Raw genomic sequence first — 15630 nt, forward strand, 5'->3', positions numbered from 1 at the left:
TCAGCAGCTGATAATTATTGAAAGGATTAAGATTTTTTTATAGAAGTAATTATAAATCTGTTTAACTTAATGGAGCCAGTTGATATAAAAAAAAAAAAAAAAGTTTTTCCTGGAATACCCCTTTAATAGCTGCATTTTAGTAGTAGTTACTGCATACAACCATTTCATACAAGCTGCTACTCTATTAAGCTGCAGATTTTTCCATCACCTGAATCTTCTGCAATATATTCACAGTGTATCCCCCAAATGTGAACATACCCTTACAGTAGTTATCTATAGCAAGTGTTCTGATATCCATTTACAATAGGCAATAACAGTATAAAAGCTTGTAGGGACGAGGGAAAAGCTAAAGCTTTGTGTGATTCACCTGCTTATTCATACTGTATGGGGGTCTGAGAATCGGTCACACTAAATCGGGTCTTTTAGGGGGGGGGTTTACTATATATTTTATTGTCAGCTTTGACTTATAAATTGATGCCATTGAGTACACTCTGTGGCATATAGGACTTTGATAGGAGTCCTGTCCAGAACAGAAATTCCTCGGTGGTATAAACCATGAATGGACAAAGCAATGTTAAAAGCCTCAGGAAGGAAATTTTCGGAACTGAAGGAGATAAGTATCTATTGTCTTCTGTCGAAATGGACCCCGAGGGAGCCTTGAGGAACTCTGAGATGGAGGGTTTCTTAGATCCTAGAACGTGTCTAAACATGGCATGAGCACCTCTCAGGAATTCTGGCATTAACACTTTGAATGTCAACTCTTCATATATGTGTCTGTGACTGTGCAGCTTAAAGGGGTACTCCACTGGAAAACATTATTATTATTATTATTATTATTTAAATCAGCTGGTGCCAGAAAGTTAAACAGATTTGTAAATTACTTCTATTTAAAAATCATAATCCTTCCAGTACCTATCAGCTGATGTATGTTCCAGAGGAAGTTCTTTTCTTTTTGAATTTCCTTTCTGTCTGACCACAGTGCTCTCTGCTGTCACCTCTATCCATTTTAGGAACTGTCCAGAGTAGAAGCAAATCCCCATAGCAAACCTATCCTGCACTGTACAGTTCCTAAAATGGACAGAGGTGTCAGCAGAGATCACTGTGGTCAGAGAGTGGACAGAGTGGAAATTCAAAAAGAAAAGAACTTCCTGTGGAGCATATAGCAGCTGATAAGTACTGGAAGGATCAATATTTTTAAATAGAAGTATTTTACAAATCTGTTTAACTTTCTGGCACCAGTTGATTAGAATTAATTTTTTTCCAGGGAAGTACCCCTTTAAAGGGTAGCTCCCACAATCCTTATTTTTTTTTTTTTCCTGTCCCTGCCTATTGCCCATCTCTCTCTAACCCCCTCCCTGCTTTAAAATTTTTTTTTTTTTACTATATAAAAAATGCTTTTTTGTCTGCCTGGTAGTGTGCTCACTACCAGTTAGACTTCCCCAGCAGGCAGACATCACTGATGCCTGCTGGGGGGGCCAACTTCTGCCCTTAGTTCATCTACACAGGGTGCATCCAGCTGTTTCACCACTACAACTCCCAGCTTGCCCTGACATCTATTGGCTGTCAGGGCATGCTGGGAGTTGTAGTGGTGAAACAGCTGTGGGCACCCTGTGCAGCCCCCCCCAGAACAATAAATATGTTATGGCTGCGGCCCTAACAACCCCCCCCCCCCTTCCCCCTCCCCGATCCAGACATACCCAAGTGCTGCGGCCAGCAGCAGCAGCGCCGCGTATATGCCGGGAGGCGGGTGAGGCCAGGGAGCCAATTCGCTCTCAGCGCTCTCTTCCACCTGTCTGATTGGCATGGAGCAAGCGCAGGCTGAATGAATAAGGACCGATGCCCGTCATGCCAGCCTGCAGCTGGCCACTAGGAGGGAGACCCCTAGTGGCCGGTTTTCAAATGTAAAATAAACTAATTTAATGGGGAAAAAAAAATAGATCTATATTAGAGATATGTTGTACTACAACATATCAAAAAAAAATGTTTGGTGACAGTGCCCATTTAAAGAGAAACGGACAGCTGTTTTCACCAGCACTATACCCAATACACTGGGTTATAATGCTGGTGAACCAGATTAAAAGGATTTGTCGCTTACCCAGATGGATGCCGCCTTTATGGAGATATTGGCCTTGGTTGCTTATATGTAAACATCCATCTTTGCACTATGGAGGTGAGGCTAGGCTCCTGCTCCCATAATGCCCGTCCACCTCGTGTTCCATAATTTTACGCCATTTATTGAGATAAACATCGGCAAAACCCACCTATTTAATTTGGACTAGTCGACCATCTAATGTGTATAGGGGTCTTCAGACTCTCCCTGATGGTAGATGTTGAGATAAAGAGGGATTGGACATGTTGGATTTCAATTGCCTCATCCTTTTCGTTTGGAATATTTTGGAACCGTTTAACCCCCCCCCCCCCCCCTCCACTAAAACACATGCACACTTGGCCTAGGTAAACATGCATGTGTATGAGTCAAACAAGCATTCCACCGACAGCTAACTATAGTGTATGGTCACATCTGCCCTATGCTTACAATGGAAGCCTTGACATAGTGTCCGATTGTATAATGGGTTCCATTGAATTACACTGGGTTCCACTGTGGTCCCCACTGTTAGTGTGGATAAAGGACCACAATGTGAACACAGACTTAAAGGGGTACTCCGCTTGAAAAAAAATTTTTTTTTAAATAAACTGGTGCCAAAAAGTTAAACAGATTTGTAAATTACTTCTATTAAAAATCTTAATCCTTCCAGTACTTATCAGCTGCTGTATGCTCCAGAGGAAGTTCTTTTCATTTTGAATTTCTTTTCTGTTTGACCACAGTGCTCTCTGCTGACCCCTTTTGTCCGTGTCAGGAACTGTCCAGAGTAGGAGAAAATCCCCATAGCAAACCTCTCCTGCTCTGGACAGTTCCTGACATGGACAGAGGTGTCAGCAGAGAGCACTGTGGTCAGACCGAAAGGAAATTCAAAAAGAAAAGAACTTCCTTTGTAGCATACAGTAGCTGATAAGTAGAGATGAGCGAACTTACAGTAAACTCGATTCGTCACGAACTTCTCGGCTCGGCAGTTGATGACTTTTCCTGCGTAAATTAGTTTAGCCTTCAGGTACTACGGTGGGCTGGAAAAGGTGGATACATTCCTAGGAAAGAGTCTCCTAGGACTGTATCCACCTTTTCCAGCCCACGGGAGCACCTGAAAGCTGAACTAATTTATGCAGGATAAGTCATTAACTGCCGAGCCGACAAGTTCGTGACGAATCGAATTTACTGTAAGTTCGCTCATCTCTAAAAGTCACCTTCTTGGAGGGGTTTGGTACTTTGAAGAAGATGCTCAATAGATTGCGAGTAAAAAATTTGGACACTTTTTCTAAAATACTCAAATATTGTTTTGTCTTTTTTCGCCTCCTGAATTCCTGAAGGCTGCGGTAATGTATATATTGTGCTTTCACTGAGGTTGTCATGGTAACATTTACAGACTTATTTCGTATGTCAGAATGTTCATGAACAGTTAGTCTGTGACGCTTTTCAGGTGTCCTAATATAAACTTTGGCAGGGCTTGATAAGTACAAAATACTTTGTCCATACTATGTTTTATTCCTATGTATACTGCTGCTTTTAGCACTGATCAGGTTTATTCTTATATAGCAGTGTTCCCCTACCAGCGTGTCTCCAGCTATTGCAACACTACAACACCCAGCATGCCCGGACAGCCAACGGCAATAGCTGGAGACAAGCTGGTTGGGGAACACTGAGTTAGGTTGTAATTATTCCTTTTTTAGGAAGGATCCACCAATAATAAGCTGTAATCTGTGGTGGAACCCAGTAGTAAATGCTAAATTCCCTGCAGTGCCCTTGAAGGAGAAAAAAAAACATGACACAGGGTCCATTGATATTAAAGGGGTTCTCCACCATAAGCTGATTTTAGTACGTACCTGGTAGACAGTAATGGACATTCTTAGGAAGGATCTGCGCTTGTCTTGGGGCTAAATGGCTATGTTGTGAGATTACCATAACACTGTGGCTAGCTTTTTGTGAACTGGTATTTCCTGTTTGACTTTTCTTTGTTTTTACTACAAATCCCACAATTCCATTTCCTCCCTCCCACACATCAGCCACCCCACCCATTGAAACATAAATGAGCTGCATCCATTCAAAAGACCTGTGGTTTTCAATCAGGGTGCCTCCAGCTGTTGCATTAGTTGCAGATTGATCCCTCCACCCATTGAAGCAGACAGGCTTCCTGTCATCAGCTGACTAGTGATGTCAGGTCTCGGCCACATTGCAAGCTGGGAAAATTCTGAGACAACAGTCATTTTGTATGCTGGTAAAAATATATATTGGGGTGAAAATCACAGAATTGTGAGAAAAACCGTCACACACAGGTACAGACACTATATTATGAACTACACTAACTTTACAGCCCCTGTAGCATAGTCAAATAAAAAAAATCCCTGGAATACCCCTTTAATGGGCTGATGTGTGGACATGCTTGGTCCTCCAACCTCAAGAGACACTCTTTGATGTAATTAACCCTTTCCTAATAAAAGTTTGAATCCCCTCTTTTCCCATTTTTTAAATAAAATAATGTAATAAAAAATTAATCATATGCGGTAACTCCGCGTGCTTAAATGTCAGAAATATTGAAATGTGTTCAATATACAGGGCAGGCCATTCATATGGATACACCTTAATAAAATGGGAATGGTTGGTGATATTAATTTCCTGTTTGTGGCACATTAGTATATGTGATGGGGGAAACTTTTTAAGATGGGTGGTGACCATGGCGGCCATTTTGAAGTCGGCCATTTTGAATCCAACTTTAGTTTTTTCAATAGGAAGAGGGTCATGTGAGACATCAAACTTATTGGGAATTTCACAAGAAAAACAATGATGTGCTTGGTCTTAACGTAACTTTATTCTTTCATGAGTTATTTACAAGTTTCTGACCACTTATAAAATGTGTTCAATGTGCTGCCCATTGTGTTGGATTGTCAATGCAACCCTCTTCTCCCACTCTTCACACACTGATAGCAACACCACAGGAGAAATGCTACCACAGGCTTCCAGTATCCGTATACACTGCTATATACTACTATATACACCGCAGGAGAAATGCTAGCACAGGCTTCCAGTATCCGTAGTTTCAGGTGCTGCAGAATGGGCAAAACAAAAATTGGAACAGGGACCCTCAGTTTCCGCAGAAGATTTTGTTCAGTGATGAGGAAACTTTTATGTGAATGGTGAAGTTAACAAACAAAACCACCGCTATTGGTCTGACACTAACCCACATTGGATAGATCCCTCCAAGACTGTTGGAACACAAACATTGATGGTATGGTGTGGTATATGGGGTACAAAGATAGTGGGGCCATTCTTCATCAATGTAAACCACAAGGCCACTGGATATGTGAAATTGCTACATGATGATGTGTTTCCCTCTTTATGCACTGAAGCTGGCACGTTCCCTGAGTTTTTCCAGCAAGATGGTGCACCACCACATTATGGGTGTCAGGTCCGAGCATTCCTAGATGAACAGTTTCCTGGAAAGTGGATTGGTTGTCGTGGGCCAGTTGAATTGCCCCCAAGGTCTCCTGATCTGACCCCCTTAGACTTTTATCTTTGGGGTCATCTGAAGGCAATTGTCTATGCTCTGAAGATACGAGATGTGCAGCACCTGAAACTACGGATACTGGAAGCCTGTGCTAGCATTTCTCCTGCGGTGTATATAGCAGTATATAGCAGTGTATACGGATACTGGAAGCCTGTGCTAGCATTTCTCCTGTGGTGTATATAGTAGTATATAGCAGTGTATACGGATACTGGAAGCCTGTGCTAGCATTTCTCCTGTGGTGTATATAGTAGTATATAGCAGTGTATACGGATACTGGAAGCCTGTGCTAGCATTTCTCCTGTGGTGTATATAGTAGTATATAGCAGTGTATACGGATACTGGAAGCCTGTGCTAGCATTTCTCCTGTGGTGTATATAGTAGTATATAGCAGTGTATACGGATACTGGAAGCCTGTGCTAGCATTTCTCCTGCGGTGTATATAGTAGTATATAGCAGTGTATATGGATACTGGAAGCCTGTGCTAGCATTTCTCCTGCGGTGTTGCTATCAGTGTGTGAAGAGTGGGACAAGAGGGTTGCATTGACAATCCAACACAATGGGCAGCACGTTGAAGACATTTTATAAGTGGTCAGAAACTTGTAAATAACTCATGAAAGAATAAAGTTACGTTAAAACAAAGCACATTATTGTTTTTCTTGTGAAATTCCCAATGAGTTTGATGTGTCACATGAAACTCTTCCTATTGAAAAAAACAAAAGTTGGATTCAAAATGGCCGACTTCAAAATGGCCGCCATGGTCACCACCCATCTTAAAAAGTTTCCCCCCCTCACATATACTAATGTGCCACAAACAGGAAGTTAATATCACCAACCATTCCCATTTTATTAAGGTGTATCCATATAAATGGCCCTCCCTGTATATAAAAAAGGGAACAGAAAAAAAAACAACTATGTGCTGTTACTCCATTTATTATCTTGAATATTCAAGTGCAAACTGAAATGCTCACCTTGTGGTGTAGCACTATGAGCACAACACCATAAATCGCTTGAAGTCAACGTTAAAGATGAAATCCTAGGAGTGCTGCCGGCATCCAACCCGTCTTGGATAACTCCTGGACGGTCCAGTAAATGCAATGAAGAATTGGCGGTGACACCGGCAAAATGATGCAATGAGGCGCTCTCCTCAGGATGGATAATATTCCACTGATTATAATGCAACAGGCTCAGTTTGTTAAAATAACAAAAATGTATTGCACATAAGTAAGGGATTACATAGAGGAATACATAGGGGATACTAGTATTATAAGTGATAGCCAGCATGGGTTTACTAAGGATAGAACTTGTCAAACCAATCTAATTTGCTTTTATGAAGAGGTGAGTAGAAGCCTTGACAGAGGAATGGCTGTGGATATAGGGGAGATTTATCAAAACCTGTCCAGAGGAAAAGTTGCCCAGTTGCCCATAGCAACCAATCAGCTCGCTTCTTTCATTTTTAACAAGGCCTCTGCAAAATGAAAGAAGTGATCTGATTGGTTGCTATGGGCAACTGGGCAACTTTTCCTCTGGACAGGTTTTGATAAATTTCCCCCATAGTGTTTCTGGATTTTGCTAAAGCGTTTGATACTGTCCCTCATAGACGTCTGACAATTGTATACATACTAATTTTGATGCATGTAGCTATAATTTTTTTTAAATAGTAAAATAAAATAAATCCTATATAAATTGGGTAACCTTGTAACCGTATGGAGCTACAGAATAAAGGTAAGGTGTCATTTTTACCGAAAAGTGTACTGTGTAGATACGGAACCCCCCCCCCCCCAAAGTTACAAAATAGCTTTTTTTCCCCCCACAAGTAATGTTTATTTTTTTTTTGCCGCAGATTTTGGTATAAAATAAGTAATTACAAAGTACAATTGATGATGCAAAAAACAAGCCCTTATATGGGTCTATAGGTGCAAAATTTAAAGTGTTATGATTTTTAGAAGGGGAAGAAAAAAATGAAAGTGTAAAAACTAAAATTCGTATTTACTGTCCACCAGTACCCCAAGTTCTTTTCAATAGGTTATTTGATTTAAAAAGGGTCTTCTAAAGGAGACAATTCATTTGAACTATCTGGCCAAAGTCTTCGGTTGATACTTTCTCTTCTGTTAGGCTGTGTTCACATCTGAAATAGGTTATGTTTGCACAGAGGTCAAGTCCTGGGAAACAAAGTGTGGGAACTCCCCCAAGATTTCCACTCAAGGGCTGGTCCTGCAGGACTCTTGCTAATGGGAATGCTGTGGAAAAATTGCAGGAACTCAGTTCCCACATGTTCCTGCAGGACTTGAGCCCTGCGTTTGCTGTATACATTGGTATACTGGAAGAATGGTATGCCAATGTATACTGGATGTACAGGTGCTGGATCTGTTGATTTTAATGGACCGAATTTAGTCATGTTTTCTGAGGGACGTCTGGTGACCGCAGCAACCAATCAGCGGCCTCGGCAATGACACTTCATAGTCAGGTGTACGGAGCATCACCACCGAGGCAGCTGATTGATGGCGGCAGTCACATGACATCGGAGCCCTTATTGAAGACATCCGCTGCTGAGCACTGGAATGCCGACCGATCACATCCAATGTTGAATACTGGAGGCAGAATGGGGCAGAGGTAAGTAAAATAGTTCGTTTTTTTTTAAACAGATGAAAGGATACGTATGACTGACACATGGCAGATGAGGGGACAGTATTAACCTTACACACAGGGGAAGATGAGGAGACAATAATAAATTACATAGAGGGAGGCTAAGGGGACAGTAGTAGCTGACATATGGGGGGGGGGAGATGAGGGGACAGTAGTAGCTGATATATGGGGGGGAGATGAGGGGGGGACAGTAGTAGCTGATATATGGGGGGGGGGGGGAGATGAGGGGACAGTAGTAGCTGATATATGGGGGGGGGGAGATGAGGGGACAGTAGTGAGTGTGACACAGGGGGGGATGAGGGGACAGTAGTAGCTGACATATGGGGGGGGAGATGAGGGGACAGTAGTAGCTGATATATGGGGGGGGGAGATGAGGGGACAGTAGTGAGTGTGACACAGGGGGAGATGAGGGGACAGTAGTGAGTGTGACACAGGGGGAGATGAGGGGACAGTAGTAGCTGACATATAGGGGGGGAGATGAGGGGACAGTAGTGAGTGTGACACGGGGGGATGAGGGGACAGTAGTGAGTGTGACACAGGGGGAGATGAGGGGACAGTAGTGAGTGTGACACAGGGGGAGATGAGGGGACAGTAGTAGCTGATATATGGGGGGGGGGAGATGAGGGGACAGTAGTAGCTGATATATGGGGGGGGGAGATGAGGGGACAGTAGTGAGTGTGACACAGGGGGAGATGAGGGGACAGTAGTGAGTGTGACACAGGGGGAGATGAGGGGACAGTAGTAGCTGACATATGGGGGGGGAGATGAGGGGACAGTAGTGAGTGTGACACGGGGGGATGAGGGGACAGTAGTGAGTGTGACACAGGGGGAGACGAGGGGACAGTAGTGAGTGTGACACAGTTGGAGATGAGGGGACAGTAATGACTGACACACGGAGGGGGATGAGGGGACAGTAAAAACTGACACACAGGGAGAGATAAGAGGACACTAATTGATCACATGACATTACGTGACATGCAGCATCCTGGTCCTACCTTTTTGCTGGCTCCTATATTCATAACGTATTTGTCAAGCCCTGCACTAAACATGTGTTTAATATTAGAAAGGTTTATAATAGAAAGTATGAGCTTTTTATATATGATGGATTTTTCCTACAATAAGCACATTCTGTGTGTGCCAGACATAGTTCACCTGTTTTTTCCCTGTCTATAAATAGGCAGCTGTCTAGTCTATCACCCACGAAGTCTGCACCCCCTCCTAAAATGTAGATGTATTATTCTGTCTCTTTACCTGGACATATCCGGAGTGGCATCCCTACATTTGCCATGCTTGGCATGATAGCTGAGGACACACACAGTGTTTCTGTGGGAACCTTCTCTTTCCCTATTCCCGCTGGCCCCACGCCAACCCTCATTGAACAAGATATCTGAGAGGAGGGGAAAGCAGATTGGGAGGGTAGATAGGGATTTGGTACTTCAACAAATACATAGACATATGTGACAGGGAATGCCATCTGGGAGCATGGTGAGTGCACTCAGGGCTGAGACGTCTTGGCTGTTTTCAGTTTACTACTTTGTGTGGAGCTCATCTGTCACACCCGATCACCTTTTAGTTACTTTCCCCTCATGGTGATCTCCATTTTCTGCTGCTCTCTGCCCTCACCGTCTACCCCTCCTGTTTTTCCATCTCTCTTCTTCCTTTTGGTAACATCTGTGCTTGCATACTCCCTTCCTACTTTTCCGAGATCCTTTGTTTTCTTGTTCTTACTTTTAGTTATCTTTTCCTCAGTTCTCTCCTGTTTTTCCTATGGCTTACCTCAAGCACATCCTTTCGGACTACAGTCGCCTTCTTTTCTGTTTTTAGATGTTTTGATCTGAGCAGTGTCATAAGAAGGTTGACATTTCTATTACTGTAAGAAAAGATATGGGGGGGGGGAGATTTATAAACCTATTAAGAAGCTTTTTTGGCTTACATTTAAGGCATAAATTCTGCGCCTAAACACTTTTCTGCGCGACGTTTCTGGTTACAAGTGTAAGGCAAATTGTGCAAACTCACTTTCTTAAGGCATTTGTGTATTCATAAACTGCGAATGTCACATAAAAAGTCACCAACCTAAGCCAAGTCAGACCTGTCTTACAAATAATGCCTTTGGAGAGCACTTTTAATAAAAAAAAAAGTTGCAATTTTTTTGTGTGAAAAAGTCTCAGAGAAGAGGACGAATCATACAAAATGGTTTTCTGAAGTGATTTATTGTTTTTTTGATGTGCAACTTTTTTATTTTTTTTTTTATAAATTTGGCACATGAAAGGAAAAAACTAAGCAAAAAATTACTAAAAAATAAATAGCTAAAGACAACTTTTATAAATCCCCCCCCAATGATCTCTATTATTACTGGTTCATGTGTCATTGGAACTTCTCATTCAAAGCTTGATGTTAAAGGGGTACTCCCGGGGGAAAACTTTTTTTTTTTTAATAAACTGGTGCCAGAAAGTTAAACAGATTTGTAAATTACTTCTATTAAACAATCTTAATCGTTCCATTACTTATTAGCTGCTGAATACTACAGAGGAAATTATTTTCTTTTTGGAACACAGAGCTGTCTGCTGACATCAAGAGCACAGTGCTCTCTGCTGACACCTCTGTCCATTTTAAGAACTGTCCAGAGTAGGAGAAAATCCCCATAGAAAACATATGCTGCTCTGGACAGTTCCTAAAATGGACAGAGATGTCAGCAGAGAGCACTGTGCTCGTGATGTCAGCAGACAGCTCTGTGTTCCAAAAAGAAAATACTTTCGTCTGTAGTATTCAGCAGCTAATAAGTACTGGAAGGATTAAGATTTTTTAATAGAAGTAATTTAAAAATCTGTTTAACTTTCTGGCACCAGTTTATTAAAAAAATAAAATAATAAGTTTTCCACCGGAGTACCCCTTTAAGGTGTTGCAAATCTATCATTTAGGCAGAATAATGGTGGCAAACATATTTTTTTGGATTGGTACAGACTGACGATTTGACTTAGTTTTGATAATTAGAACTGGTTCTCATCTCACGAAGGATTCTATTGCTGTTGTGTATTCTAAGAACAAGTTGCTGGCTTATCGTAGAGGAAGAGCACACGGTCATTGTAGAGCCTTAACAAAGAAGGTTTAGAATTAACCGTCTTAATCTCCAGATCTTGACGTTGTATGCCATTGTGCAAGAACTTTATCTCTTTGTGTAGTACACCAGAAGTAGACTGAAAACATTTGTGGAGATCCCCTGGCATCTTAAATGTCTGAAATATTATAAATAAAGGTGGTATAATACATACTTGTAGTAGGTTTTATTTATTTGTGCTTCTTGGCCCCTGTCACGTTGCACATGCAATCTATAAGCATCATTTAATAGATTGATCTATAACTTTGTTGGGGATTCATGCAGAATAACTTGGATTTTATTCATGGCTAGTGGGCGGTCCTGATCAGTGCCATGTGATTTTACCAAAAATAACGCATGGCAACGTGTTTTATATGGTAAAATCTTCTTCCTCCCCATCCCCAGTGTCTGCAGGGATGGCGAGGATATGAAGTTAGAAAGTCTCCCCCGCTGGCCCCGTAAGTAGTCCTTATCGCCTCCTGTTGTATATGTTAGCGGATTATAAAGAATTTTTCCAAGTAAGTAGATAAGGAAAAAGTCGGCAGGCTCACCAATCTTCGTTCAAGAGTTCTTCTTTAATGGAAAATACTCACAATACAAACATCACAGTGAAGGGAGAGGGATCGATGTGGGGGGTGTAAGTGCTTGGCAACAGACTCTGCCTCCACTGTGATGTTTGTATTATGAGTATTTTGCATTAAAGAAGAACTCTTAAACGAAGATTGGTGAGTCTGCCGACTTTTTCCTTATCTACTTACTTGAAGATATCTACTGCTTATATGAGTCAGAGCACCACCACAGTTCAGATATTCATCCTCCTCCCACCAGCAGTCCTACATTTCTCCAGTCTCAGCTGTGCCGGACACTACCTGTCTTTTCTGTGGATTATAAAGAATATTTATGATGACAGGTTCCCTTTTAAAGGGACTCCGTATCACCCGCACAAACCTATTGGTATAGGCTTTTAGTATATGAGATACTGATGAAGATGAAACTTACCGATCCAAGCTTTCGTTCCACCATATTTTTCTTTATCTATATGCTAATCAGGGACTTGGCGCACAGGGGCAAATTCACAACCACCACCCCCCATCCTCGTGCAAGGACATGAACAATGATGTCTTCAAACTTCAGACAGCAAAATATAAACAAGGAGAGCGCTCCTAGTGTGATAACGTAATATGAAGAAAAGATGGAAAACAAGCAGAAATGCTCACCAAGTGTGGTTGTACTGCGACCAAGTACAACTATGGTGAAGGCGTGGGATAACCCTGCGACGGGCGAAGAACGGCAGCCGCTCCTGGCAACACAGGTGATGCACTCAGACGGATCCCTCCAAGGAACAGCCCAGGATAAAAGCAGCGCACAAGACTTCAAAGGTAAAATGGTTTATTTACCCGGCATGCAACGCGTTTTGCTGGATAACCAGCTTCATCAGGCAGCTAATGAAGCTGGTTATCCAGCGAAACTGATGAAGCTGGTTATCCAGCGAAACGCGTTGCATGCCGGGTAAATAAACCATTTTACCTTTGAAGTCTTGTGCGCTGCCTTTATCCTGGGCTGTTCCTTGGAGGGATCCGTCTGAGTGCTTCAAACTTCAGAGGAAGCTTAGGCTCCCCCTGTGCTTAGGCTCCTATGCTGCAGAATGGAGTGCCAGGAGGGGGCCTTGTGAATGCCCCCAGTGCATGCACCTTATTAGCATATAGAGAAAAAGAAAAATATCAGTGGAATGAAAACACGGATCAGGGAGCGGTAAGTATCTTTTTAATCAGAAGCACCTGCACTACAAGTCTATACCCATAGATTAGTACGGATGATACTTCTGATATATTCCCTTTAAAGAAGGTTTTCTGTGACAGAATACATTACTTTCTATGAAAGTGAATCACTTTGGAAACTCCTTGCTCTACCACATTTTCAATTTGTGTTGAACTCTCTCTACAGATGTCTCATGGATAGGAAGAGTGAACCTGAGGGAGACTTTTCAGGGCATGCCATGGAAAAGCAAGTAGCCATTTGTGGCTGATTTGTTCAGGATAAACAGCTACAAACAATTGATCAAGGACCAAGTGAAGTTTCCAGTCTACAACCGGAGTGATGGAGAAGTCCGAGCAGATACCTTTGGAGAAAGAATTGCAAAAGGTATCTGTGGTGCCTCACATGGCAGAACAGGACATAAAAAGTCTTGACAGAGAGGCCTTAAGTAAACCAAGAAGCCTGAAACACAGTGAGAACAGAGAATCCAAAGCACGGCAGAGCACAGTAGATCTGCCGCCAGAGGAGGAGCAGCACAAGAAGTCCATAAGGCAGTCAGACCGGTCAGTCTCCAGTACATCCACCTGCTCATCGGTCGCATACTCCTCTCCAGAAAGTGATCAAGTCTTTAGTGAAGAAGAAGACATCCAGACCAAGCGTAAGACTTTAAGAAAGGTTAGTATTAGGGCCTAATTGTTGCCTAGAGGAAATTTTGTGGAAAAAGTTGTAACATGGAGATGTATTTCCAGGGGCGAAAGGGTTGAGAGACAAACAATGTCTAGAGAAGCTTCCTTACTGTGGGCGAAGATGCACATCACACCTGCTTAGTTGAGGAAAAAGAGAAAAGTTGAGAAAAGCAGACAGGAGGGGGAGGATTCTGCTGTAAAAGGCAAAATTATAGGTTAGGGACACATACGCAGGCATTGTTTTGACAGTGTACTAGCAGTAGTGGGGGTTAGAGCTATGAAAATGTACGCCTTGTTATAAGTAGGAGAGGCCTATAGAGTATGTATAAATGGAGTGTATGCACGAGAAAGAAGAGTTAAAGCACTGTGAGTCAGATGATACATTGCATAATACGGGACATGTTGATCAATCAAAGCACTTCATTTACCACATACAGCTGGAGCCAGATAGATATATAGAAGAGGTAATGGACTGTACAGAGAACTAGATATTTTAACAACATTTACCTGCGATCTGTTAATGGGTCCAAGATTTGCCATGAGTCAACCTCTCCTGAATATGATACATGACTGTTAATATTAGTCATCCTAAGTGATACAATCATTTCCTACCAAAATGGAATGTTTTATGCCGGTAACATAGCAACTTGGAAAAATGAAAATTAAATCTTCTTTAATGCCATGGCTAACCCCCTCTGGCGTTTTGTATGCATTGGTTACCAATAATAGCATGTGTTTAGCTTTGTGCAACCCCTTACTTTCACCTGTCAATATCAGGATGGCTTACAGCGGTCACTCCTGATTCTTCCCGTGTGTGTGTGTGTGTGTGTATGTATATATATATATATATATATATATATATATATGCTGGAAAAGATGACATCCGGGTACTATAGGTGTGGGGTCCCGGTTCCAGGGCCTCTTGCATATACAGAGCGTAGAGAATCACTGTAGCGCGCACTAATGCAGTGATGAAAAGTAGCTTTATTCAAGCAGTCAGGCTTCTACCTCACCATCCCCGATTGATTCTCTCTCTTTCTCTCTCTATCTATACACACAGGCACTTATTTCAGCCAAGCGTGCATGTGTTTTCAGTAAAATTAAGGCTGTATTACACAGCCTGTCTGCTTCCCAATATGAGAGCCGCTTTTCTAGATCAGCGCTCCTTTACCAAGACTATTATATAACTTGGTATCAGGCAATCAGGGCTGGATTGTGCGTGCAACACTTTACTTTTCTCATTGACCACACATGTCCTAATACACAGGATGATGTTCGGCCAACGAACAAGGATCGGCCATGTCAGAATTTGCGATCAGCTAACAAACAAGTGTTTACATGTTTGTAAGCTGAATGCTAGGCCTATTACATAGGGCGATTATGAGCTTGTTCGGACGATAACCACCCAGAGCAACAAGGGCCCTTAGGAAAGGAAGCCTCTGGCAGGAGCATATCTCTGCAAGAATTAAAGGATTGACCGGTGAAACCCAAAATAGCTGATCCTTAATTCCCCTGAGATCTGTCATTGGGAACAGTCAGGAGGACACCATACACAATTAATGATAGAAGCTTAAAGTTGATGAGTTTGGCTGACACTTATCTAATATGTATGGTCAGCTATATGTAAATGTGAAAAATAGAATATGTGTGTGTGTATACGGTATATATAACATAAATATAGTTTAATTCCCCTCTATAGTACTATAGCAGCCTCCATTCCATGTTTCTGGGAAGACCATCCAGCCTCGGGAATGTTAGTAGAGGTCAGGCACCTATGAAGGGTTGGCTTGCATTTGGCAGCCCTATTCTTTTCTAATGGGTGTGGTTGAGTGAGGTG

At 42.2% G+C, this 15630-nt stretch overlaps 1 protein-coding gene across 3 annotated transcripts in view; it reads left to right on the forward strand.

The window, feature by feature from the left end:
• The window catches only part of LOC130276966 (inositol-trisphosphate 3-kinase B-like), a 90739-nt gene that overhangs the window by 5684 nt on the left and 69425 nt on the right, over positions 1–15630 (forward strand). Inside the window, exons 1-2 of one of the 3 annotated variants that reach the window (XM_056527050.1) lie at positions 7167–7337; positions 13297–13782. In XM_056527050.1, coding sequence (XP_056383025.1) covers positions 13450–13782 — 333 coding nt within the window. In that variant the 5' untranslated portion in view covers positions 7167–7337; positions 13297–13449. Of the gene's footprint in view, positions 1–7166; positions 7338–9721; positions 9744–13296; positions 13783–15630 lie in introns of those variants that run through there. The other 2 variants (XM_056527051.1, XM_056527049.1) reach the window with 2 other exon arrangements.

The sequence above is a fragment of the Hyla sarda genome, chromosome 6 (assembly GCF_029499605.1).
Source record: "Hyla sarda isolate aHylSar1 chromosome 6, aHylSar1.hap1, whole genome shotgun sequence".
Classification (NCBI taxonomy): domain Eukaryota; kingdom Metazoa; phylum Chordata; class Amphibia; order Anura; family Hylidae; genus Hyla; species Hyla sarda.